This window comes from Chlorocebus sabaeus, chromosome 1 (assembly GCF_047675955.1).
Source record: "Chlorocebus sabaeus isolate Y175 chromosome 1, mChlSab1.0.hap1, whole genome shotgun sequence".
Classification (NCBI taxonomy): Eukaryota; Metazoa; Chordata; class Mammalia; order Primates; family Cercopithecidae; genus Chlorocebus; species Chlorocebus sabaeus.
The window spans coordinates 106,570,695-106,597,850 of record NC_132904.1 but is presented as its reverse complement, the minus strand read 5'-3'; the positions used below and the strand labels follow the sequence as shown (position 1 = coordinate 106,597,850).

The window sequence follows — 27,156 nt, the reverse complement described above, 5'->3', positions numbered from 1 at the left end:
AGCCTGTAATCCCAGCTACTTGGGAGGCTGAGGCATGAGAATCGCTTGAACCTGGGAGGTGGAGGTTGCAGTGAGCCGAGATCATGACACTGCGCTCCAGCCTGGATGATAGAAGTGACTCTGTCTCAAAAAAATAAAATAAAATAAAATGTACATTGGAAAGAATGATAGTTAATATACTATGTTTAAGACATTGCATAATCTTAATTATTTGTTCAGATTTTATATTGGCAAAAAGTCAGTATATTACATGGACATAACTAGGTCAAAGTAGAGGATTTTAATATTATGAGAGCTTTCTTTTTTCCCAGTAAGTTATCTAATATTTTAATTGTTGAAATCTTTAAATATTAAAATAAGGTGATAGTTAGAATAAATATATTAAGACTTTTGGAGAACGCTTCCCTTGAGGTATAGATTTTAAATCTCATAGTAATATTAGTCTATAGTGGCTGCATTGAACTTTTTAGCCATTTCAAATATTAGATGAGGAAGTTAAGGACATTTAGAATAATGTACAAAATACCATGGTTGATAAATGTGGAAATGAAAGGCCATGTGTATTCTTCCCTTACCACTGCCACCACTATTACTAAAGCAAACTTATACACTAAAGAAAAAGGTTTCACAGTGGAAATGATTTGGTATATGTATTTATGCATTTTAAAGCCATTTTCATAAATTTTTTTAAATCTCAGAAAATAATTGTTGTACTTTTAATTTTTTAAATATAGGCATTAAGTTCAGAATTAGCCCAAGCCAGAGATGAAACCAAGAAAACACAAAATGATGTTCTTCATGCTGAGAATGTTAAAGCAGGCCGTGATAAGTACAAGACTCTGCGACAGATTCGACAAGGCAATACAAAGCAGCGTATCGATGAGTTTGAAGCAATGTGAGAGCTGTTATTTTGCATATATGTTCTTCATAAGCTGAACCACCAACAGAGAAAAGCAGGCCTTTGCAGATATGATGGAATGCATCCCACCTTGCCAAAGCACTTACACCGGTTTGACTGTGCTAGCTAAAAGACAGATTTAAGGGGAGCTCTTCAGCATTAAGGCAGTATGATATCATGCTTGGTTTTCTTTTTCTTTTGGTCCAGGGAATGGAGAATGGTGTTCCATTGCCTCCTTTCACATTTTTTTTCTTTCTTTCTTTTTTTTTTCTGTTGAAGATTAACACTAATTATCATGTCTGACAAATGTGTATGTGTGGTTTCAGTTCTGTGTACATTTTAAAGGATAATGGTGATGAACATTTTATGGGTTTCCTTTGTCCCTTCCATATTTAACCTGTGTGTATTTCCACATTCTCTCTCATATTTTCTCAGTGTGCCCGTCTCTTATCTGCCATGTCCATAGCCATAATCCCACCATCATACAGATCAGGCAGTGTTTAAAATGATGGTAGGTAGCACGGTGGACAGTCTTTGATCATTAGGTAGAATAAGGCTATGAATCATGAAAGAGATTAGAACATTTAATAATGTATGTACAGCTGGTGGTTAGTTTTTTTAAATCCAAATTTAATTGCCTTATTGGATATTTGATATTTGGTTATTTAATCACAGTCATCTTTAACAGCTTACATTGATTGGTGTTTTATCTCCTCTAATCCTTTGATGCCTTTTTCTGCCTACCATTTCACAGAGGTTTAGACAGCAGTAGTAGCTCCCTAGGAGAGTTTACTGATGAAACAGCCTCTGCAAGATTTTTAAAGTTTTGTTCTTTTATAGACTGATTTAGAAAAACAGATGATTAATAAAAAAAGAAAATATACATTTGTCAGTAACTGATTTGAATTATTTTTTAAAACCTGGACCTTTCTGGAAGGGCAGCATATAAAAACATCAGTCCCGAGGAGGGGACAACAATACTACCTCACTGCTACACCTGCGATGACTGGTTGTTCAAACACAATGGAGTGTGTAAGCTATATGTTTTATAATTCATGATGATAGCCTTGATCATCAAGAAATACTTTTGAAATTTCATTTTCCCTCAGAATATCTTAGAGTGCTAAATTTTTAACTGCCTTTTTGTTGAGTCAAACTGGGGGATTCTGATTTATATTAAAATTGTAAGCTCCTCACTGGTATACTATCATCCTGGAGGGCTGTGGGATGGCTGAGTAAGAGAGAGGGGGAATGAGACAGAGAGAGAGACTCTGTGTGTGTGTGTGTGTGTGTGTGTACTCTTGTGTGTATGAGAGAGAGATGCTAACCTTGTAACATGAAGAATGTCTGTACCTTGATATGGTAGTTACCTAATCATTATATTTGGCTTCTAGATCACTGTGCTTATTTTTTTTCAATCTCTGACTAAAAATACTTAAATTTTGTTTGTTAATTCTATTTTAGAAATTATAATTTTAGTTTATATTAATTTCAATTATATCTTACTGAAGAAATCTTTCCAGTCAGAAGGAGGTTCTAATATTCACATGTTCTAATACTTTCTTTATTGTAAAACAGCTAAATTTGGAGATACGTAAAGCCTTGTTTTCTCTGTGTGGTTCAGCTGCTTTCCATTTGGTATTACACAGTCAAATTTACATTTATTAAAATTGCCATTTTATTAAACATTTTCATGCACAGTAGATTCAAGTTGTGTCTGAAAATATCTCTTGTGTTTTTTTGATTTTTCTGACTTTAAAAGGATTAATCTGGGCAGACATTATGAAAAAGGTTGCGTTTAATATATTTTTTGAACTTTGTAGGACAAAACATAGCTGGTTAACCTTGAAGTGACTGTTGTACCATGGTTGTGCACATACTTCAGGATCCTATGGAAGACAATGTTCCTACTTGCAGTACATCAAAGGAATGGATGGTGGACCCTACTATTCATGTTTTGAAACATAAATGTTCACTTTAAAGCAATTGCCATAATAGATAAAAACCTGAACTTTCATTGGATTTTTGTTAATTTTCCTCATTTTGAATTATGTGCACTACCATAGCTACATCAGTTTGATACAGTATTGAAAAATTATCAGTTATATTTTGCTGTTCTTATGATCTATTTGTAGATTAGGATTAAAATGGATTTAATCCATTTTTAAGGCTGTGTGAATTTTTCTAAACAAGAACCATTTGCAATATGGATTTCATAGAGATTAAACCAATTATAACTTATCATTAGCAGTCGCGAGCACATGTTCATATAGTCAATGTAAAAATACACTAATGAGTATTTGGTAAATCCCAGTAGGCTTTTACCATTAGCATAATTTTGTGTTGTACAATTAAGTTACAATTACATCTCTAATTTTGGATAATATTCATTGGTTAACAATAAAGTGACAAAAGCTCATGCCTTCAAGGTCCACTGTTGTTATTTAACATGGATTTCTTGTATATTTCTTGAAAATTACAATCTTTATTGGAGCCATGAATCACCACATCTTAAAAGTAAGAAGTAGATAGGAAATAATTTTAAATCCTCATAGATCTACTCTTTCCCCAAAATGATACCTCTTTGGTATGGAAGTAATAGTGATTAATTCTGTGGAAAAGTTAAATTATTAAATTAAACTGACTTTCTTGACAACAAAATGTAATTTAGGGTTTCCAATCATTGCCTTTATTGTATAGTGGTTAGTTTCTTTTGCCTGAGGAAGATACAGTTTTTTGTCGTTGATTCATCTCACTATTAACATTTCAACATTCTTTAAAGAACCATATGCTAAGTATATTTATTTAAAGTACAAGTTCTTATTTTGGAGCTATATTATAAAGCAGTTACTATAAATCTAGAAGTTGATTGCCTTTTTCAAGTCGTCTTACTAATTTTTTACTTAAATAAGTGATAAATCTATAAAAATAGTAAAAGCTAGATTTTTTTGTTGATAGTAATATTTAACTGTCACTTTTATTTCTGTTCTCAAGGACACATAGTGACTTTTTTACTGTGATCCTGTCAGAAAATGGAATTTTAAATAATATTTTGCTTTATGTCTAGAGTTTTTAAGAGCTAGAATGGCCCCTTATAAAGTTATGTTAGATTTTATTGGCAGTCACTCTTATCATTAGAAGTATTTCAATATTATTGTGGTTTTTTTTTAAATCCCACTATATTCTGTTCCAGTATTGATCACCTTGTTTAGAAATGAAAAAATTTTTTTAATTCACAGGCATCCCATTTTACATATGCACAATAAAAACAATTAGTCTTAAAAGTTAAAGCTTGAAACTAAAGTCTAAGGGATTACTAACTTTAGCATTAATATACTGAACTAATGACTAAACCAAAGCTTAGATACCATTAGTAAGAATAAGAGAAAACAGTTCAGTGTGGAGCTGTACTGTTAGGTTCCTCTCTGGAGTCTGTTCTAAATGAACAGAACTTTAGCAAAATTTTCTTATTTTGTGCCACTTCCATTTTTTTAACCTATCAAATATTCTAATGTGGTCTGTCACATGGAATGACAGTATTGTAGCTCATACAAAAGCTCTTTGGATTCTGCAAATGTTTTTGATAACTTTATGAAATGTTCAGGCAGCCTGACTCCCCACAGTCTACACTAGTAACTAGGAAAAACTGGCTCCCTATCATGTTCCATATGTTAAAGCTTACCACATTCTTATCCTTAGCTTTTCCAATTAAATAATTTTAACTCTCAATTTTTCCTTAGTAGTCCTACCTCTTACTGTGTCCATCTATCAAGATTTAAGAACTACCATTTTCCCTGTGGAAAGATCATGGCTGTGTGGTTCAGCTACTTTCCATTTGTGGGTAATAGACACTCAGATTTACATTTATCTGTTAAAATTGCCATTTATCTCCTCAATACTTTGACTTCCCTTAACCTCCGTGGTACAAGAGTTTTCTGATTTGGGGTTATATATACTACTTTAGGAGTTGAAGTATTTCTTACACAATTTTTACATTAAAGATCTTGACTAAGGTGATACCCCATGACACATCCTTTGCATTCAGGTTTATGTTTTGGCTGTGGAGATCCCTAGCTACTCAATGGCTCCAGGTTCTTATTTAATGGTCGTCATTTAGCCAATACATTTTTATTAAGTGCTGGCTATATTCAAGGACTTAGAAACAAGATTAGGATGATTGTGACCCTTTGTTTTGGCCTATATAGGGGACTTCAAATATTAATTTATTTTAGCTCTTAGATCATTTCCATTTATCTATTACAATATCATTTCTTTTAAAATGGCAATGCCATATTGTTGATTCCTGTTATTTGTATGCCCAGATTCCTCCATGTTTATAGCTAGCTAGTTGCTTCTATCAGTGCAAATTATTATTTTTACCACCCTATTCTAATTGTTCTTCACTTTTATTTAATCATTATTTTAAATATTTGGATTTATTTTTATATTTATGCATGCTATTTAGTTTGCTCCTAAAAATAGTGATACTGGTTTTAGTTTTTTATTACTAAATCAGTATAGCCAAATGTCCATCTTCCTACTGGTAATATGCGATCAGAATTTCTAAGATTATTTATGTGACTATTTTTGGAAAAGTTTCTTTTGATAAAACATGGATTTATTATATGAAATTCTTGCACTGTGTTACAATGTGTGCTATGATATCCCTTTTATTTTTTTTCAACTTAAATATGATGTTTTGTATTATTTTAGACCTAGGAATCATGTGTTTTTTAGAATCATAAGGGAATATGTATCTCCTCCCTCCCTCTCCTTTTATATATATTGAAAAGTCTATGGAATTCAAGTCTAGCATTTGAATTCTATATGCTCTCATTGCATTTACGTAATTATTTACTTTTAAATTTTAGCTGTTTTCATAAAAACAGTTTTGAGATGAAAGAAACTTACACAATAAAAGGAGGATTAATAAGCAGGAAAATTAGTAACTGACAGGGAATATGAATGAATACTCAGTATACGTTTCTCAGGTATGCTTGCTTTCTGATAAATTACTTAATTTTCATTTCATAGGCCAAATTTTAAACACCAGTTAATAAAGTTATTCTAAAAGAGTCTCTAATTTTAAAAGTTTTTCTAACCTAGGAAGACTCATTTTAGACCCAGCTGACAAACCAGTCAAATATGAGTAATTGGTAATATCTGTATTAAATATTGAGAAGATTAATAACGTTAAAAGTTTACAGTTGAATCTTTTTTTATCGTAAAATATACATAAAATTGATGATTTTAACCATTTTCAAGTGTACAGTTCAGTGCCATTAAGTACATTCACGTTGTTGTGTAACCATCACCACCATCCATCTCCAGGACGTTTTCATCTTCCCAGACTGAATCGTGTACCCATTAAATGATAATCCCCCATTCCTCCCTCCTCCCCAGTCCTTGGTGACCACTGCTCTACTTTCTGTCTCCATAAATTTGATGTTTCTAAGTACCTCATAAAAGTGAAGTCATGCAATATTTGTCCTTTCGTGTCTGGTTTGTTTCACTTAGCATAATGTTTTCAAGGTTCGTTTATGTTGTATGTATCAGAATTTTATTCCTTTTTAAGGCTAAACAATATTCTATTGTACACATATACCATATTTTATTTATCCATTTGTCTGTTATTGATGGACACTTGAATTACCACTATCATTTGACTACTGTGAATATTGCTGCTTTGAAGATTGGTTTACAAATATCTTAAGAGTCCCTGCTTTCAGTTCTTTGGGATACATCATACCCAGAAGTGGAATTTTTTGGTCATCTGTTAATTCTGTGTTTAATTTTTTTTTTTTTTTTTTTTTGGGATGGAGTTTTGCTCTTGTTGCCCAGGCTGGAGTGCAGTGATGCAATTTTGGCTCACTGCAACCTCTGCCTCCTGGGTTCAAGAGATTTTCCTGCCTCAGCCTCCCGAGTAGCTGGGATTACAGGCATGCACCACCATGCCTGGCTAATTTTGTTTTTTTTGTTGTTGTTGTTGTTGTTGTTTTTTAGTAGAGATGAGATTTCTCCATGTTGGTCAGGTTGATCTTGAACTCCCAACCTCAGGTGATCTGCCCTCCTTGGCCTCCCAAAGTACTGGAATTACAGGCGTGAGCCACCACACCTGGCCCTGTGTTTAATTTTTTGAGGAATTGTCATAATATTTTCCACAGCAGCAGCACTATTTTACATTCACATAGCAGTGCACAAGGTTCTAATTTTGCCACATCCTCACTAACAATTGTTATTTTCTGGGTTTTTTGTTTGTTTGTTTGCTTATTTGCTTGCTTGCTTGATTTTGATAATAGCCATCCTAATGGCGAAGGAGTACTTCATTGTGGTTTTGACTTGCATTTTCCTTTGATACATTTCTCAAATCATAAAAGAAATTAGACGTCTTGTCATGTGTTTATCAACCATTTGTATATCATTTTTGGAGAAATGTCTATTCAAGTTTTGCCCATTTTAAAAATTGCTTAATTTTCTGTTGTAAGAATTCTTTATATTTGGGACTCAAAATATTAATCCATTATCCCAGGATTTGGAATATTAATTCCTTTTCAGGTAGGAGTTCCAAATCTTTTTTCCCATTGTGAATTGCCTTTTCGCCCTTGATATAGTGTAGTTTTCTTTGATGCACAAAAGTTTTTAATTTTGAAGAAGTCCAATTTTGTTGTTGTTGCCTGTGCTTTTGGTTTGTGTTTTTTGAAGAGGAAAAATAGTTTTTAATGAAGAAGGTGTTACAGAAAGGCAAAGCAGAAGAGAATACGTATAGTGGTTAGTCTCTAGACTGTAGAAATGAAAGTAAATAGATAGACAGTGGGCATTGACTGTAGGATGATAAAGCTAGAGTGGGTTGGGCCCAGGAATTTATGGAGCCTTGAATCCTATGTTTAGATGGTTTAATTTGATTTGAGGACAACTGGTAGCTTTGGAAAGGCACAGCTACAGAAAGGAACAATAACTAAACCTTGCTTGAAAAAGAAAACTCATGTTGTGATGTAAAGTATACTAGAAAGTGCAGAGGAGATAGCATAATAGAAGAGCTATGTCTACTGTAGTTAGCCTAAGAAAGGCCATGGCCATGGGAATGAATTTAAAGGAAATTCTGATAAAGGAAATGTTTAAGTGTAATTTGCTGTCATGTTTGCTATATTGTTCATGCTTGTGGTAATGTATTTTCTGCTGAACTTACTTTCCAGCTGACCTCTTTTGAGACACTTAAAACCTCAGTTTCTTTTCTTTTATCTATGACTTTTTAGGAATGGGTTCTTTAGTGGCACAAAAGAAGTAGAAATTAAAGACATGCAAGAACAAATGGATTTGGTTCTGGGTTCTGACTCCAAGTCTTATACTCTCGTACTCTAGCTTTTATAACTGATTTTATAGTTCTGAATCAGATTGTCCTTTTTCAGAGCATTTCTATGGATTCAGATTATGGTCACTTCCATTCTAGATGCATTATCTTCACAAAAATGTATGCCTAACCGAGGCTTAATATCTGTATGTTTGAAGTTTTAATACTGGTTTATAGTTGAAAACCATTAGCTCAGAGTAATGCTTATAACAATAGTTTATCAAACTTCTTTTTGCTCTCAGATGACCTTCATAATGTACTGGCTTTTAGAAGAAATTTGAAGGTTTTTTCTTTTTCTTTTTTAAACAGTTTGGGGTTAGTAAAATGATTCTTTCAGCTCATTATGAAAGAATTATGTTTACCAAAACAACTCAGAGGTTATCTCAGAACATACAGGCACAATTATTTCCTGGCTGTGACAACCCTTAACAACTCACTTTGGAAATTTCTATAGATTTCTTTTTTTTTTTTTTTTTTGAGATGGAGTTTCACTCTTGTTGCCCAGGCTGGAGTGCAGTGGCGTGATCTCGGCTCACCACAACCTCCGCCTCAATCAAGCTATTCTCGTGCCTAAGCCTCCCAAGTAGCTGGGATTACAGGCACGTGCCACCATGCCCAGCTAATTTTTGTATTAGAAATGGGGTTTCTCCATTCTCCATGTTGGTCAGGCTGGTCTCAAACTCCTGACCTCAGGTGATCGCCCACGTTGGCCTCCCGAAGTGCTGGGATTACAGGCGTGAGCCCCTGCTCCCGGCCTAGATTTTTTAAAAGTTGAAAACTGTACTTGATTATGCTCATCCATTTAGCTTTTGCGAGAGGTATGAGTTGATTCATCTGCTTGTACCCAAATGACATCTTAAGATTTTTTTTTTCCTCCTTTTGATTGTTTATCTCAGGCAATTCCTAATACAATCTAGTTCTCAATTTTTAGGCCATAAAGGTTTTCGAATATAGGTAGATAAAATCTTTTGATAGAATTTAAGTTACAGGTAGATGGTTTCTCCTCAGTAACTTTATTTTATTTATTTTTTTGAGACAGAGTCTCACTCTGTCAACCAGACTGGAGTGCAGAGGTGCGATTTCGATGCACTGCAGCTTTCACTTCTCGGGTTCAAGCGATTCTCCTGCCTTAGCCTCCCAAGTAGCTAGGACTAAAGGTTTGTGCCACCATGCCCAGCTGATTTTTGTATTTTTAGTAGAGACGGGTTTTCACCATGGTGGCCAGGCTGGTTTTGACCTCCTGTCCTCAAGTGATCAGTCCCCCTCAGCCTCCCAAAGTGCTGGGATTACAGGTGTGAGCCACCGTGCCCGGCCTAAAATTTGTGTATTTTTAAAGCATTTGCTGTTGAAGGACATATAATCTTCCATTGTATGTAAAAGTAAATAATAGTTTACTTCTTAATTCCATTAATATTTGCAAATGTACTTGATAGTAGCTCACTTGGGTTTCTTAAAACGTTTAAGTTGGTTAAACTGCCTATCATTTTTCAAGAAATATTAACATCCTTTAAAAGTAGTTTTTGTTGATAGGTACAATATAAATCCCTGTCATTTAGTAATTTATTTTATTTTATTTATTTTGTTTTATTTTATTTTATTTTATTTTGAGATGGAGTCTTGCTCTTCGCCTAGGCTGGATGGAGTGTGGTGGTGTGATCTCGGCTTACTGCAAGTTCTGCCTCCCGGGTTCACACCATTCTCCTGTCTCAGCCTCCCAAGTAGCTGGGACTACAGGCGCCCACCACCATGCCTGGCTCATTTTTTGTATTTTTAGTAGAGACGGGATTTCACCTTTCACCGTGTTAGCCAGGATGGTCTTGATCTCCTGACCTTGTGATCCACCTGCCTCGGCCTCCCAAAGTGCTGTGATTACAGGCATGAGCCACTGCGCCCGACCCATTTAGTAATTTATATGCATTTTTAAAATAACCTGAGATAATACTTCCATTTTGTAAAAGCTTTGTACCAGACAATATAAAACCTGGAATTAGAACCCAGAACCTAATCCTCTGGATATAGTTTAATGTACTATATTAAACTATAATCAGTTATATTGGAATGCCATATTGTATTCCAGTATAACTGATATTTTAAGGATGTTTAAAACGAATTTGGGGGACATAAGCTGTATAAAAGGCTTTGTATGAAATGTATCCATTAGAAAAGTAGGTTTGCATCTCTACAGGTTAAGGTATGTAAATTTTTGGACTGTACTCAAGCATTGGGAAGACTGCAAGTAAGTATGTCTTCTAGATAACTGGTGTGATGTATACAGATAGGAAAATGTTCTCTGCCACCTCTTATTTTTCAACCATTATGCTTTAGCTCTTAACCATTAGACATTTAAAAGATTTTCAGTGTAATAGTACTATGAAAGGAATGCTGAATTAGGAGAAAAGGCATGATGTTTATTCCCTTTTCCATAAAATAAGATATATATACATTTGCATGCAGAGTCATTCATTCAGTGATTTTCAGAGCAATTGCTGTTTGTGCACTGTTGGAATTATGGGAGATAGATGGATCGATGAGACTTTTTGCAACTCTGCCAAGAGAATTGTAGTTAATCGGGGAGTTGAGTCTTGGACTCAAATTGAGGTATAGAAAGTATGGTAGTAAGTGCCAGAAGAAAAACTGAGATAAAATGTGCAGGAGATAGAAAAATGAGAGGCCACTTTGTTCAGCTTTAGGTCACTTAGATTCTTTGATTCAGTGTTTATTCATGTGATACTTCTTGATGAAGCTGAGAAAATGTTCTTTTAGAGTTTAGATTTTAGATCAGATACTGTTCTTGTGCCTATAAACTTTGATCTTAGTTCGTGTGTGTGTGTGTGTGTGTATGTATGTGTGTATGTGTTTTGGAGACAGGGTCTTGCTCTCTTGCCCAGGCTGGAGTACAGTGGTGCAGTCTCGGCTCACTGCAGCTTCTGCTTCCTGGGTTCAAGCGATTCTTCTGCTTCAGCCTCCTGAATAGCTGGGACTATAGGCATGTGCCACCACATCTGGGTAATTTTGGTATTTTTAGTAGGGACGCCGAGGCGGACGGATCACCTGAGGTCAGGAGTTTGAGACCAGCCTGGCCAACGTGGTGAAACCCTACTCTACTAAAAGTACAAAAGTTAGCCAAACGTGGTGGCGGGTACCTTTAATCTCAGCTCCTCGGGAAGCTGAGGCAGGAGAATCGCTTGAACCCAGGAGGTAGAGGTTACAGCGAGCCGAGATTGTACCACTGCACTCCAGTCTGGGTGACAAGAGCGAAACTCTGTCTCAAAAAAAATAAGAGAATCTTTGGGATAGCTGTGAGGCAGCATGATGTTGAGGTAATTGCATGGGTTTTGGATTTCCACATCGAGTTTAAATCTTGGCCTGGCCACCTCTGAGACCTTGGGAATCCACTCAGCCATTTGAACTTGAGTTGTCTCATCCATTAAACAGAAGTAACACTATTAATCTTGTGAGTGTTGATTGTAATAATAAACATGGAATACTTTGTTTATAGCCTTGGCATATTGGAAATGTTAATAAATAGTAACTTGTGTCATTTTGGTTTTCATCTGTCAGTATTATGAATATTCATATTTGTAGCCAAGTCCTTTGGGCTCCATTTTTAATATGTTTTGTTTACCTTTTAAGGATTCTAGTTACGATTCTCTTAGAAGGTATCACTCCCCATGTTTGTTGAGTGTGTGCCAGGCCTATGCAAAGCATATGGAGATAAGAAAGACATGCTCCTAAGCAGTAAATAGTTTATGGTTTTTCCCGGTACACAAAATAAACCTTTTGTATGTGTTTGTGTGTTATGAATAAGTGAGGTTCCCTCCTCAACCCCTTAATATTATAGTCTGCCAAGTCTCAGTCCTTCTGTCTACAGTTGGATCTCTTAGTGACTTTATCCAGTGTCATTGCTTTAAATACCACCTGTAGGCTGAAAAACTTAAATCTCTGACCAAATTCTCCCCTGAACTTCAGATGTGTGTATCTAACTCTCTACATAACATTTCCAGTTTGATATCTAATAAGCATCTCAAACTTACTATGTTAAACTCAAGATCTTCCCTCCTTAAACTTGCGCCTGCCTCAGTCTTCCCCTTCTCAGTTGATAAATGGCAAGTCCCTTCTTCCAGCTAATTAGGCCAAAACCTTGACCACATCTATGACTCTCTCAGTCAGTCCATCCAGTCCAGTCACAAACCTGTTGGCCCAGCATTCAAGATACATAATGTATCCAGAATATGACCACTTCATCCTCCACAGCCATCAGTGTTCCACCCACAGGATTGCCTGGATTATTGCAAAAGCCTTCCATTCTGTTTTCTTGATTTCCTCTTTGCCATTTTACAGCCTTTTAAGAACTTACAACAGGTAAGTCAGACCATGTCACTTGTGCTCAAAGTCCTTCCGAGGGTTCCCATCTCCGAGTAAAAGCCGTGTCCTTTTCAGCGGTCATTTGCAACCTAATCTGTTCTGGTCCCTGCCAAAGCTCTTGGGCCTCCTCTGCTGATTTCCTCTTCTCTTGTTAAATTGAAGTCACACTGACTTCCCTGTTATTCTTTAAAGCAGCCAGCTGGTCCAGCTCCTCTTACTTTGCTTGGAAAACTTTTTCCCAGACATTGTTATGATTCACTCCCTTGCTACCTCCAGGAATTTGCTTAAATGTCACCTCAATGAGGCCACCTCTTACAACTCTATTTAAAATTGTACCTTCCCCAAGTATCTCATACCCATTTCTTGCCTTTATTTTTCTCTATAGCACTTACCATCTAGCATACTATGTATTTACCTATTTGTATTGTATCTGTCTCACTGCACTAGAATGTAAGCTCCATGAGGGCAGGAATTTTACCGTTGTGTACACTGGTATATGCCCAGGGCCTAGAGTGCTGCCTGGAATGCCATAGATGCTTGCTATTTAATAAATGAATGGATAGATGAGCTCTGAGAGCTCAGAAGGAAGGCACCTGATCTTACTGCAGAGCTCCAGGGAAGGCTTGCTGTAGGAGATGGTCCCTAAGCGAAGTCTTTCAGGACGAGTTATTCTTAATCGAGGAGGCAAACAAAGACAGGAAAGCTTTCTGGAAAGAAGGAACTGCATATGCATATACATTGAGTCACAAAAGGATGTGGAGTGTGCTGGGACTGCCCATTTGTATTGAAAACAAAGTTTGAGATTCAGAAGGTAGTGCCGTAAAATACAAGAAAATCATGAGGGAGAGCAGGTTTGGGTGTGCCCGTGACATTTCTTTTTGGACAATTTGAATTTGGAATGCTGATGGAATGGCAGATGAAATTTCCCAAGGGGAAAGTGTAAGGAAAGAATTGGTGGGTTTAGTATAGGACCTTGGAGAGCGCCAACACTGAAGTACTGCCAAAGCAAGAGAGGACCACAGAGACATGTGGGACAGAAAGGTCACTGCATGTGACCACCAGTGCCACACGGGGAAAAAAAATCTGTTACGATACTTAAAATGTATACTGGTTTCAGCAACAAGAACATCATTGAAAAGAGCAATTTCTTTGAGTTAGAATAGTTGTCACTTAGTTTAACCGCATGTCTTCTGGAAAGTGTTTTCCCTAAATCTACACATAATTCTTACACTCCAAGAATAACAAGAACAGGAAAATGGTGTCTCTAACAGTGTCCTCTGTCAACTCCATATGTCTAAATCTGACACTTTGGCATGAACCCCACTCCATACCCCTGCTCAAGTCGTTGAGATTATGCCTAGTAAGGTGAAAATCTGTTCCCGTATTTGCCATCTAGAGTAAATAGGCTCCACGAAGCACTTGAGTGATGTCATCCATTCAAGTAATGTTATTCATTCATTAAACATTTATTAATGCCTCAAGTTAGGCTCTGAGGATTCATAGATAATTTAATATATCATAAATAATTCAAAACATCTAGAGGAAGAAACGAGTTAAAAAATGATTATGACAATGAGACAAGTAACAAGAGGCACTCAGAGCTAGGTAGTGACCAGCCTCTTGCTAACATTGACAAGGTTATAGAGGTTATTGTAATTGTCAGCAATCACCTTAGGAACAAGTACCATCTCCTCCCTAACCCTTGCCTTTAGGGCTGAGGGCATAGCTCAGTGGATGTTCAGTGGTGGTCTTGATGCTGATTCACAGAGGGGTTTCAGAGTCTATCTCACTTTAGGAGTAATTTCCGGCGCTAGAGCCAAGGGTATCAGCTATATGAGTAGAGGCTGAGGAGGTCTGGTAGCACTGCCTTGGTCTGTCGGTTAGGAAAGTCTGTTTATATCTTGGGCTGCTCTCTTCAGGAGAGGTTAAGATGGACTTTGTGTTCGTTCTGGAGCTGCTAAGGACTTTTGGTGGGAGGAGTCCTTCCATTTATTCATCCAAATATGTTAGTGCCTGACAGGCGCTGTGTACTAGTCATTCAGAATATCATAGTAGCCAAGTCCCTGCCCTAGTGAACTGACTTCCAGTAGGAAGACACAAACTGGAAAACAGAATAATTAATGCAAATCGTATTACTAGGTTGAACCATGTGCAGTTGCTGATATTTAACCATCCCTGGTCTATAAAAACAGCAATGTTATATCCGCTTAAAACTATGAAGGAAACAAGGGACTGAGTTAGAAGAAAATGTAGTGAAGGACAGGAGATAAGAAAAAGTCTCTGAGGAGGTGGCATGTAAGTTGCTACCTGAAGGAGAAGGCTAGCTCCTCTTGTTGCTCTGTTTAAATCAAGATGGTAGATGCAAATGCCAGGCAGATGAAAAGAGTGCACTGGGCTTGTTGGGGACTGTGTCTAGTCAGGAGTCTCCTGCGCTGTCCAAAGAGGGAGGAAGAGGGGGCGGGCATCAGCTCTTTACACATGGGGTAGGTAGGCCCAGCGTTGCTATACCTTGTGATCTTCCAAGATAAGCCAGAAACTGGCTTTTAGAGAATATTTAAGTTGAAATGTAATTTTTACGTGAAGTCTTTCAAATTATACATGTCAGCTACTTCAATGCAGTGGTTTACACCTGTAATCCCAGCAATTTGGGAGGCTGAGGTGGGAGGATTGCTTGAGTCCAGGAGCTCAAGACCAGCCTGGGCAACATAACAAGATCTCATCTCTACAAAAATTAAAAATAAAATTAGGGCCTGGTGTGGTGGCTCACACTTCTGATCCCAGCACTTTGGGAGGCTGAGGTGAGAGGATCACTTGAGCCCGGAAATGTGAGACCAGTCTGGGCAACATAGTGAGACCTCCTCTCTATTTAAAATATATATATATATATACACACACACACACACATATATATATATATATATAAGCGTGGTAGCGCACCTGTAGTCTCAGCTACTTGGGAGGCAGAGGTGGGAGGATCACTTGAGCCCAGGAGGTTGAGGCTGCAGAGAGCTGTGTTTGCGCCACTGCACTCCAGCCTGGGTAACAGAGCAAGACCCTGTTTCAAAAAAAAAAAAATTAGAAAAAGTTTTGCTAGCCAAACAAGATACACCTGCTTGCCAGAAGTAGGCCACTGGACACCAATTTACAGCCTTGCTTTAAAATTCCAGGTAGAGGGAACAGCATATGCAAATTCTTCGAGGCAAGAAAGAGCTTCACTTGTTCATGGAAAAGACAGAAAAGTGGTATGCCCAGAGCTGAGTGAGCCCAGAGGAGAGTGATGTGTGAGATGAAGTTGAGGAAGAGCTTCCGAAGCCGGCAAGATCTAGGCCCATGTCCACTGAGCAGTTTGGCCCTATAGGACAAAAACATTGCTACCAGAATCGAGCTAAGCAAAGGTAAATTCAAGAGAAGTTTGAGGAACAGAGGTGCAGGGATGGAAGTGTGAGTGTAGTTTGTATTCTTCTCAACAACTGTACCCTGGGGCTAAACAGGGCTGCATCTGCCTGAGCAAGGGGCACTGTTTCCTTATCCACACAAAGACATCATAAAGGCTGCAGGTGTCCTTGAAGGTATTCCATTTTACAGCTAGGTAACCTGCCCAAGGACAACCACAGTGGCAGACTCCGCATTTGGATTTTGGTTTTCTTAGAAGCAAAAGCCCTTATCTTTTTTATTACAAAACATGACCTTTCCAGTTGAAAGCCAACTGAGAGATGTTTACTTGCTCTTGGAAGGATTTAGTTTGTCTGCATCACTCAAAGTGAATGTATCGATTGATTTATAGGCCAAAGAAGAATGCTTTATTAAAATCTTAAGTTCAACTTGAATACACACTGGGAGTGACCTGATCAAATCCACTAGATTAAAGACCAGTCTCCTTGAACCACTGCGTGTGGCTTGTAACTCTAGTCTGTCCAGTTTAGTGCTCCTGCTTTCAAGATGAGGTCAATATAGCTTAAAGATTGAAAGTTGAAATATATGATTTACTCTTGTAGGGGAGGGAAAGCATTATTATTATTATTTATTTATTTATTTATTTTGACACAGAGTCTCGCTCTGTCCCCCAGGCTGGAGTGCAGTGGCATGATCTTGGCTCACTGCAAGCTCCGCCTCCTGGGTTCATGCCATTGTTCTGCCTCAGCCTCCCAAGTAGCTGGGACCACAGGCGCCCACCACCACACCTGGCTAATTTTTTGTATCTTTTAAGCAGAGATGGGGTTTCACCATGTTAGCCAGGATGGTCTCAATCTCCTGACCTCATGATCTGCCCGGCTTGGCCTCCCAAAGTGCTGGGATAACAGGCATAAGCCACCACGCCTGGCCGAAAGCATTATTATTATTTTTTTAATTATTACTTTGAGACAGAGTTTCGCTCTTATTGCCCAGGCTGGAATGCAATGGTGTGATCTCTGCTCACTGCCACTTCTGCCTCCTGGGTTCAAATGGTTCTTCTGTCTCAGCCTCCTGAGTAGCTGTGATTACAGGTGGCAGCCATCATCCCCAGGTAAGTTTTGTATTTTTACAGAGACAGGGTTTCATCATGTTGGCCAGGGTGGTCTTGAACTCCTGGCCTCAAGTGATCTGCCCAGCTTGGCCTCCCAAAGTGTTGGGATTACAGGCATCAGCCACCATGCCTGGCTATTTTTTAAAATTAATAATTGACTGTTAAAGTCCTAGAAATCAAAGAAGAGTCTGTGCTCAAGAAATATTTGAAATCTAGAAGAAAGTTGAAATTGGAGAAGTGAAGATGGATGTGGATAGAAGGCTTTTTAAGCCACCCAATAGGTGTTGAATAAAATGACTCAGTGAGCAAGTCTTCAGTGATAGGAACTGAACTCAGTCTGGAGAAAATTCAAGAGGTTGAGGATCAAAGGGAAGAAGGCTCATACTTGGTGAGTTTTAGCATGTGGAAGAGAGCCAGCAAGGAGGATGGCCACTGTGAGAGCTGAAAAATGAAGTTATCAGGCAGCATTTGAGACAGGCGTATAGTTTGAGTCAACCTCCTGAGTAAACGCAGGAGGAGAAGGCTTCATTCGTTTTCAGAACAGAATGTTTCAGAACTGAATGAGTATTTCATTGAAATGTACCAGTCAATTCTTTGTGCAATTCTTTGTCACTTATTAGAAATTTGAAGAGAGAAAGCATAACTAGTAACATTTTTCAGATGCTTTATGTGGGTTATCTGAACGGCTTTGTGGATAAAAATAGATCTGGGCCAGGCATGGTGGCTCATACCTGTAATCCCAGCACTTTGGGAGGCCAAGGTGGGAGCACCACCTGAGTCCAGGAGTTTGAGACCAACCTGGCCAACATGGTGCCCCACCTCTATTTAAAAAAAAAAAAAATCTGATTTAATTTTCCTCATGATTCTTTAAACTATTAGGTTTTTGCCTGCGTGTAATTAAAATGAAAATTGCATTTTCAACAGAAAATTACTATAATTATATTTTGCTTTTAGACTAGTAGATTCTATCAAATTAGAGCAAATAGGGCAAATGATCTTTATGAAAAGGTCCAGATACTAAACATGTTGGACTTTGCAGACCAGTCATCTCTGTCCCGGCTGTACAACTCTGCTGGTGTAGTGCACAAGCAGCTATAGGCGTATGTAAATGAATGAGCGTGTTTGTGTTCTAATAACATTTATGGACGCTTAACTCTGATTTTCACATAATTCATGTGTCACAAAATATTCTTTCTCTGATTTATTTAAAAAAAAAAAAGTCAAAAACGTTCTTAAATCATATTCTGCACAAAAACAGATGGGAAGCTGGATTTGGCCCATGGGCCATAGTTTCCTAACTCCTGAGTTAAAGGTTTTTAAAAAGTCACATTCTCCTAAGGGTCAGTGCTGTGGCTTTCTGTCTGGATGACTATTAACATTTTGATGTGACCCTAGGGAGGTCTTATTTTGTTATAATGAAGGGATTTCTTAGATATTTGAACAACTTTTGGCAGTGGTTCTCACATTAGCGTGCATCAGAATCACCTGGAGGGCTTGTTAAAATACAGATTGCAGGGCACCCTCCCCAGGTTTCACATTCAGTAGATCTATGCAGCTGCTCAAGAATATGCATTTATGGCTAGGTGTTAGGTGTGGTGGCTCAGGCCTGTAATCCCAGCATGTTGGAAGGCTGAGGTGGGTGGATCACTTGAGGCCAGGAGTTCGAGACCAGCCTGGTCAACATGGTGAAACACTGTCTCTACCAAAAATATGAAAATTAGTTGGGTGTGGTGGTACACACCTGTAATCCCAGCTACTAGGGAGGCCGAGGCATGAGAATTGGTTGAACCTCGGGAGGTAGAGGTTGCAGTTAGCTGAGATAGTGCCATTGCACTCCAGCCTGGACAACAGAGCGAGACCATGACACACACACACACACACACACACTGCATTTCTTAAAGGTGAGTCAAATGCTGCTGTTTTGGGACCACACTTTGTGAATTGCTGATTTAGAGAAATGAGAGCACCCAATGCTGTGGAAATAACACAGTTGCTTCTTTTACTCAGTGTCCTTAGAGTAACTATTGACTACATAGTTTCTTTGAGACAATTGGAATTCGAATGGTTCAAAGACCAAAGATATTTGGAACAAAATTCATAACTTTCCCATCTATTGTAGTATTTCTCCTCCATTACTTTCTATTTTTAAACACTTAAAAACTAGAGATTGATTTATAACAGTGTTAGAGAATGAAATGCATCTAGTAGAAATATAAATGAAGGAGTATATGTATATATACTAGATACTCACCTATCAGTTTGAAAAATAGTATACTGCCAGTAGCTGGCATTGCATGTTCCTCTCCATCTTGTCATCCTTTGCTTTTACTATCTGTGTTTGTATCTACAACAATATAATGTCTAGGTTTGTGCACATGTGAACTTTATGAAAATAGTTTTTTTTTTTTTTGGTAATTCGTGATGAAGTTCTCAAAACAGTTTATTACACACACATGCACATCCATTTTCATGAATATAGCTGTGGTTCATTTTCACCGCATTATTTATTTTATAAGTGCACTACAATTTATCAGTTCCCCCGATGGTGGACATTTGGATTGTTACCAGTACTTTCTTTTCTTTTTCTTTTTCTTCTTTTTTTTTTTTGAGATGGACTCTCTCTCATCCAGGCTGGGGTGTAATGGCATGATCTTGGTTCATTGCAACTTCCGCCTCCTGGGTTCAAGTGATTCTCCTGCTGCAGCCTCCCAAGCAGCTGGGATTACAGGCACCCACCACCACACCTGGCTAATTTTTTGTCTTTTTAGTAGAGATGGGGTATCACCATTTTGGCCAGGCTGGTTTTGAACTCCTGACCTCAAGTAATCCACCAGTCTCGGCCTCCCAAAGTGCTGGGATTACAGAAGTGAGCCACTGCCTCTGACCATAGCATTGTTACCAGTATTTTTAAAAATCTTTAAACAATATAGCCACAGATATTTTTGTCTTCTTATAGTGAATAAGCACAACAGTATTTCTACAGCAGAGACCTAGGGAGGGGATTTGTCTCTTGTTATGGGATATGCACTTCTTCAATTTTACTATGTAGGAGGGGATTTGTCTCTGGTTACGGGATATGCACATCTTCAACTTTACTATGTAGGAGGGACTTGTTTCTCATTATGGGATATGCACATCTTCAACGTTACTATGTAACCATCAATTGTTTCCCAAAGTAAGGCTATATCCACGTCTTCACACTTCATATCACTAGATTTTTCAATTTCTGCCAACTTGGTAGGTTTAAGATGATATTGTGCTTTTATTAAGAATTTACATTTTCTTAATTACTAATATAGCTGATAATTTTTCTTTAAAGGACTTTCATGTCTCATTTTCTTTGAAATGACTTTTTTTGCCTGCTTTTTTATTAGATTATTTATCTTGATCCAGTTGATTCAGAGAATTTCTTTATATTGTAGTTACTAATCTTTTGACATTTAAATGTTTTAGAGATATTTCCTTCCATGGCTTACCTTCTTTGCCTTTTTATGGTGTTTTTGTTTTTGTTTTTGTTTTTTTTTTGGGGTAGGTAAATGTTATACACTTTCTTGTAGCTTAATTTATAAATTACTCTCCTCATAATTTGTGGGGATTTTTTCCTCTGTGTGTCTTGTTTTAAGAAATTATTCTCTCACTTGTCATGAAGATATTTTCCTATATATTCTTCTAAAAGTTTGGTTATTTTTACATTGAAATCTTTAGTCCAGCTATAAATAACTTTTGTGCATGGTATGAGGTATGGATCCGATTTTATTTATTTTTTTGTCTAGATGACTAGTTGTCTTGATACTTTAACAGTTCATCCTTTTCCTATTGATCCGATTGCCATTTCTTTCATGTTTCTTACTCTGTTCTGTTATACTCTCATCTGTTGCATTGGTCAGTGTTTCTATCCCTGTGTCAACAGTATTCTGTCTTAATTACTACAGCCTTTGCTTTTTAACAAGTCTTGATAGCTGGTTGAGCTTTCTTAAAAAGTTGCTACACCTTGTTTGTAAAATAAGCTCCTGACTAGTTTTGGTTCTTTGTTCTTCTGCATAAATTCGTGTAACCTGTATGGGAAAAAAGACTTTGGGGAGTTTTGCTTGGAAATGTACTAACAGATTAATTTGGTAAGAAATTACAGCTGCATGGCTGGGCGTGGTGGCTCATGCCTGTAATCCCAGCACTTTAGGAGGCGAAGGTGGGCGGATCACGAGGTCAGGAGTTCGAGACCAGCCTGACCAATGTGGTGAAGCCCCGTCTCTACCACAAATACAAAAATTAGCTGGCGTGGTGGCGTGTGCCTGCAATCTCAGCTACTCAGGAGGCTGAGGCAGGAGAATCGCTTGAACCTGGGAGGCAGAAGTTGCAGTGAGCCAAGTTCACGCCATTGCACTCCAGCCTGGGCAGCAAGAGTGAAACTCTGTTTCAAAAAAAAAAAAAAAAAAAGAAAGAAAAGAAAAAGAAAAGAAGAAAGAAAGAAAATTACAGCTGTACAATATTAAGCATTCCTAATCATGAATATGCAATGTCTTTCCACCAAGTCTTCCTTGATTCAGTAAAGTTGTTTAAATTTTTGCATTAAGATCATGAATTTATTTTGTTAGTTTTATTATTAAGCATCTTATTTTTTGCTGTCGTTTTCAGAGTTACATTTGAAAACTCTTTCTGGCTGATGTAGAGAATGCAGTTGATTTTTTTTTGCTCACCTTAAGTTAAGGAACCTTGTTTCATTCTCACCGTTTCTAATAATTTGTGAAGTCTTTTGGGCTTTCTACATAGACTTTCTTCATTTTCTGCAAATAATTATAGTTTTCAGTCTTCTCCATTCTTAAAACTTTTATTCTGTTTCTTACTGAGTTGACTGGCTGCAACTTGCAGTCCCACGTGGAACGTAAGTGGTGTCTCTTTTCTTTTGTTGTTTGAGACGGGGTCTCACTCTGTCACTCAGGCTGGAGGGCAGTGGCGCTATCTCGGCTCACTGCACCCTCCGTCTCCTGGGCTCAAGTGATCCTCCCATCTCAGCCTCCTGAATAGCTGGGACTATACAGGGAATATACAGGAGCATGGCACCAGCCTGACTAATTTTTAGTACATGATTTTTATCAGATTAATGAAACTTCCTTTTACATACATATACATATTTTTCTAAGAGTTTTTTCTTTTTAAATAAAAAAGGTTTTAAATTTGTTAAATGCAATTTTTGAGTATATTGAGGTAATCGTGTGTGTGTACTTTAATTTTTTAATTTTTAAAACTTTTTTTGTAGATGATGCTACTAAAAATTTTATTTTAAAAATTCAGTTTTAATTTTTGTGGGCACATAAGTGTATATATTTATGGGGGACATGAGATATTTTGATACAAGCATGCAATGTGTAATCATCACATCATGGGAAATGGGGTACTCATCCCCTCAAGCTTTTCTCCTTTGTGTTACAAATAATCTAATTATACCCTTTTAGTTATTTTTAAATGTAAAATTAAATTATTATTAATTATAGTTACCTTGTTGTGCTATCGAATACTAGGTCTTATTCATTCTTTCTATTTTTTTTTGTTCCCATTAACCATTCTACCTCCCAACCTCCTGCTTCCCCACTACCCTTCTTACCCTCTGGTAATCATCCTTTTACTCTCTATCTCCATGAGTTTAATTATTTTGATTTTTAGATCCCACAAATCAATGAGAACATACAATTTTTGTCTTTCTGTGCCTGACTTAACATTAGTGATCTCCGGTTCCATCCATGTTGTTGCAAATGACAGGATCTCATTATTTTTTTGTGGCTGAATGAGTACTCCATTGTGTATAAGTACCACCATTTTCTTTATCCATTCATTTGTTGATGGACACTTACGTTGCTTCCAAATCTTGGCTATTGTGAGTAGTGTTGCAGTTAATATGGGAATGCAGGTATGTTTTTGATATAATGATTTTCTTTTTGGGGGTCACATACACAATAGTGGGGTTGCTGGATCATATGGTAGCTCCATTTTTAGTTTTTGGAGAAGACTCCAAACTGTTCTCTATAGTGGTTGTACTAATTTACAGTCCCACCAACAGTGTACAAAGGTTCCCTTTTCTTCACATCCTCACCAGCATTTGTTATTACCTGTCTTAGTAGGATAAAAGCCATCTTAACTGGGGTGAGATGATCATCTCATTGCAGTTTTGGTTTGCATTTCTCTGATGCTCAGTGATGTTGAGCACCTTTTCATATGTCTGCTGCCATTTGTATGTGTTTACTTTTTAAAAAAATTGTTGTCTGAGTGCAGCAGCTCATGCCTGTAATCCCAGGACGATTGCTTGAGCCCAGGAGATCAAGACCAGCCTGGGCAACATAGTGAGACCTCATCTCCACCCACCCCCCGCCCACGAAAAAGAAAAAAGGAAAAGAAAGAAAAAAATTAGCCAGGTGCAGTGAAGCACACCTGTGGTCCCAGCTTCTCAAGAAGCTAAGGTGGGAGGATTGCTTGTGCCTTGGAGATTGAGACTTCAGTAAACCATGATCATGTCACTGCAATCCAGTTTGGAGGACAGAGCAAGACGCTGTCAAAAAAAATTGTTAATATACTAAACTCACAGATTCTTTTTTTTGAGATGAATGAAGTCTTGCTCTGTCACCCGGGCTGGAGTGCAAGTGGCATGATCTTGGCTCATTGCAGCCTCTGTCTTTGGGGTTCAAGCGATTCCTGTCTCAGCCTCCGGAATAGCTGGGACTACAGGTGCAGGCCACCACGCCCGGGTAATTTTTGTATTTTTAGTAGAGATGGAGTTTCCCCATGTTGGTCTCAAACTCCTGACCTCAGGTGATCCACCCCCCCACCTCAGCCTGCCAAAGTGCTGGGATTACAGGTGTGAGCCATGGCCTGTACTACATAAATAGATTCTTTAAAATGTTAAACTAGGCCGGGCGCAGTGGCTTATGCCTGTAATCCCAGAAATTTGGGAGGGCAAGGCGGGCAGATCACCTGAAGTCAGGAGTTTGAGAGCAGCCTGGACAACTTGGGGAAACTCTAACTCTACTGAAAATACAAACAAACAAACAAACAAAAACGGGTGTGGTGGCATGTGCCTGTAATCTCAGCTACCTGGAAAGTTGAGACAAGAATCGCTTGAACCCTAGAGGCAGAGGTTGCAGTGAGCCAACAAGGCGCCATTGCATTCCAGCATGGGTGATAGAGTGAGACAACATCTTATTCAACTAGGTTTGCGTTCCTTGTTATATATTCTAACCTGTGATTTAATATATATTCTTAATATAACTTGATATATATTCGAACCTATGGCTTACCGCTTCACAACTCCTGAGCCTCCTGTGTTGTGAATATTCAGCCCATGTGATTTTTATGTATCACCCTCACTCCCCTTCAGTTGTTGCCGCCTTCAACTAAAATACTGTCATCTAATCTCATGGCGCCACCTGGTGGCAAATCTTGGGCATTTCTGACGTCTCTTCACCTTTCTTTCCCTGTTAGGGAAACTCGTACTTGCAGTTTTCTCCTTCAGTTCTATTCCTTCTCTTGTGCCTTTCATCTATTAACTTTACTTCCAAATCCTCCTTTCTCATGCTCTCCTAAGTTTTCTCATTATGTTCATGAAAGTAATTCTCTTCCTTTGCTCTCTCTGCCCCTTTATGAGTCTAAATCTACATGAATAGTACTACTAGTTAATCACAGTGAGAATACTACTACTAGTGACTATGGCAAAACTACAGCTGTACATTTTGAAAGGACTTTTTTGTTGTTGTTGTTTTGTTTGTTTGTTTGTTTGTTTGTTTTTGAGATGGGAGTTTCACTCTTGTTGCCCAGGCTGGAGTGCAATGGCGCGATCTCGGCTCACTGCAACCTCCATCTCCCAGGTTCAAGCGATTCTCCTACCTCAGCCTCCCGAGTAGCTGTGATAACAGGCTTGCACCACCATGCCCGGTAATTTTTGTATTTTTAGTAGAGACGGGGTTTCACCATGTTGGTTAGGTTGGTCTCGAACCCCCAACCTCAGGTGATCTGCCCGCCTCGGCCTCCCAAAGTGCTGGAATTACAGACGTGAGCCACCACGTCTGGCCTGAAATGACATTTCATACAATAAAGTGCCAGCCAGACTAACCTTCAAAGTCCTTGAAAACAGTTAAAATTCCCTTTAAAATGTTCTTAAATTTCAGGTACTATTGAACCATCTAATTATTTCTGCCCAGATTAACATCAAGCTCATGTATTAAAGAAGAATTATAAAACTGTTAATAAATGTCATTGTTTCTATGTTCCTTAATTACAACCTTTGACAAATTTGGAGTTTCTACTTATTTTACTGCAAAGACTCAGGTTTTCATTATGGGTTACATTGCCTAGAAACAGAATCACTGTTCATGACGTAGTTTCCATGGGAAACAGCCCACCACAGCTGCCCTTTTGGTATATAACTAATTTGTAAGACAGAGATTGCTAGTAACTGCATTTCTTTTTCTTTTTTTTTTTTTTTTTTTTTTTTTTTGAGATGGAGTCTCGCTCTGTTGCCCAGGCTGGAGTGCAGTGGCCGGATCTCAGCTCACTGCAAGCTCCGCCTCCCGGGTTCACGCCATTCTCCTGCCTCAGCCTCCCGAGTAGCTGGGACTACAGGCGCCCGCCACCTCGCCCGGCTAGTGTTTTTGGTTTTTTTTTTTTTTTTTTTTTGTATTTTTTTTTTTTAGTAGAGACGGGGTTTCACCGTGTTAGCCAGGATGGTCTCGATCTCCTGACCTCGTGATCCACCCGTCTCGGCCTCCCAAAGTGCTGGGATTACAGGCTTGAGCCACCGCGCCCGGCCGTAACTGCATTTCTAATTGTTTTACTCACAAGGTTAGAAAATACTGTAACCAGTATTCTCCCCAGTCAGGGAAGTGACTCATGGATAAGCTTGGCCAGTTTAGCAGTTTCTTTGTTGAGTTAATTCTGACTTTGTTTTATTTCTAAGGGATGTATCGGAGAATGGCAGGTAAGTCAGCTGAGGAAGACAGACAGAGAGAGTAGGGCTGAAATTGACCTCTTTAATTCCTGCAATGCCAACGTGTCTGCAGAGGAGGTAGTTTTCATGGTTTGTTTGTCTTAACCTATCCAGTCTTCTAGTAGGCAGGTACTGAGAATTTGCTTATTCAAAAACATAACAGCTATTGATTTCAGAGTAGGCACTACAAAGTATTTTGGACCCATTACTCTGGTTGCTACCTGAAAATAACAATGTCTCAAAAGAGAACTTCAAATAAAATATAAAATCTGGTAGAACCCATAACTGAATGACATGAAGTTCTGATGTTTACGGCTTTAAGACAAGACCTATTATTGTAAATAATAGGTCTTATTATTGAAAGAAACTAGTTAGCTTGTGTAGAGTTGCTGCACCATTTGAAGTCTAGCATCTATTTAAAAGGAAGGTTTAAAGTTATTCTTATTTCCACATTCTAATCGTGGAGTTTCAAAGGTGGACTGGAAAATAAAAAAGAAGTTAAAGATTAGGCAGACAGTTTGACAATAACAGCCCTTACATAATCCAGGCTGACAAGGGCACCCTGATATTACAGTGTGCTGAGCAAGCAGTCAACCTGCTCATTCAGTTTCCTACTGTGTTTTTTTGCTAAATGCTTTCTAACCTCTTAATGTCTCTTTTGAAAGGTGGGGACCCAAACTGTATGCATTGTTCCAGATGCGCTCTTGCCAAAGCAGCATAAAGCAAATGTAACCCTTAGGAAGAAGGCTCCCTCCCTCACTAGGTAAGTACAACCGGCAGCCATGGCCAGGGCCAGCCCACTTGCCCGCTAGACCTGCCATACCTTCCACTGCCAGGATGCTGGTGGGACCTCATAAAACTGAACCTGCTAATCCACAGGACCTGTGGGTTTCAAGTCAAAGGAACTGACCAAGAGCAACCTCTGTCTTTACAGCCTCTGATTCCATCCCCTCCGGGTTCTTTCTCAATAGTTTGCATCTATTGGGCTCTTTGTCAATCAAGAACATCATCCTCCAATTTAATAATTTTGAGGTCAGCTATAATTTATTAAAATGATGTTTTACCTGTAATCT

General features: G+C 38.2%; 1 protein-coding gene across 3 annotated transcripts in view; it reads left to right on the top strand.

The window, feature by feature from the left end:
• RDX (radixin) overlaps positions 1–27,156 on the top strand; it is a 95,035-nt gene that overhangs the window by 64,370 nt on the left and 3,509 nt on the right. For 2 of the 3 annotated variants that reach the window (XM_008020779.3, XM_073020900.1), the window contains one exon: positions 735–3,317. In XM_008020779.3, coding sequence (XP_008018970.2) covers positions 735–899 — 165 coding nt within the window. In that variant the 3' untranslated portion in view covers positions 900–3,317. Of the gene's footprint in view, positions 1–734; positions 3,318–26,748; positions 26,847–27,156 lie in introns of those variants that run through there. The other variant, XM_008020782.3, reaches the window with a different exon arrangement.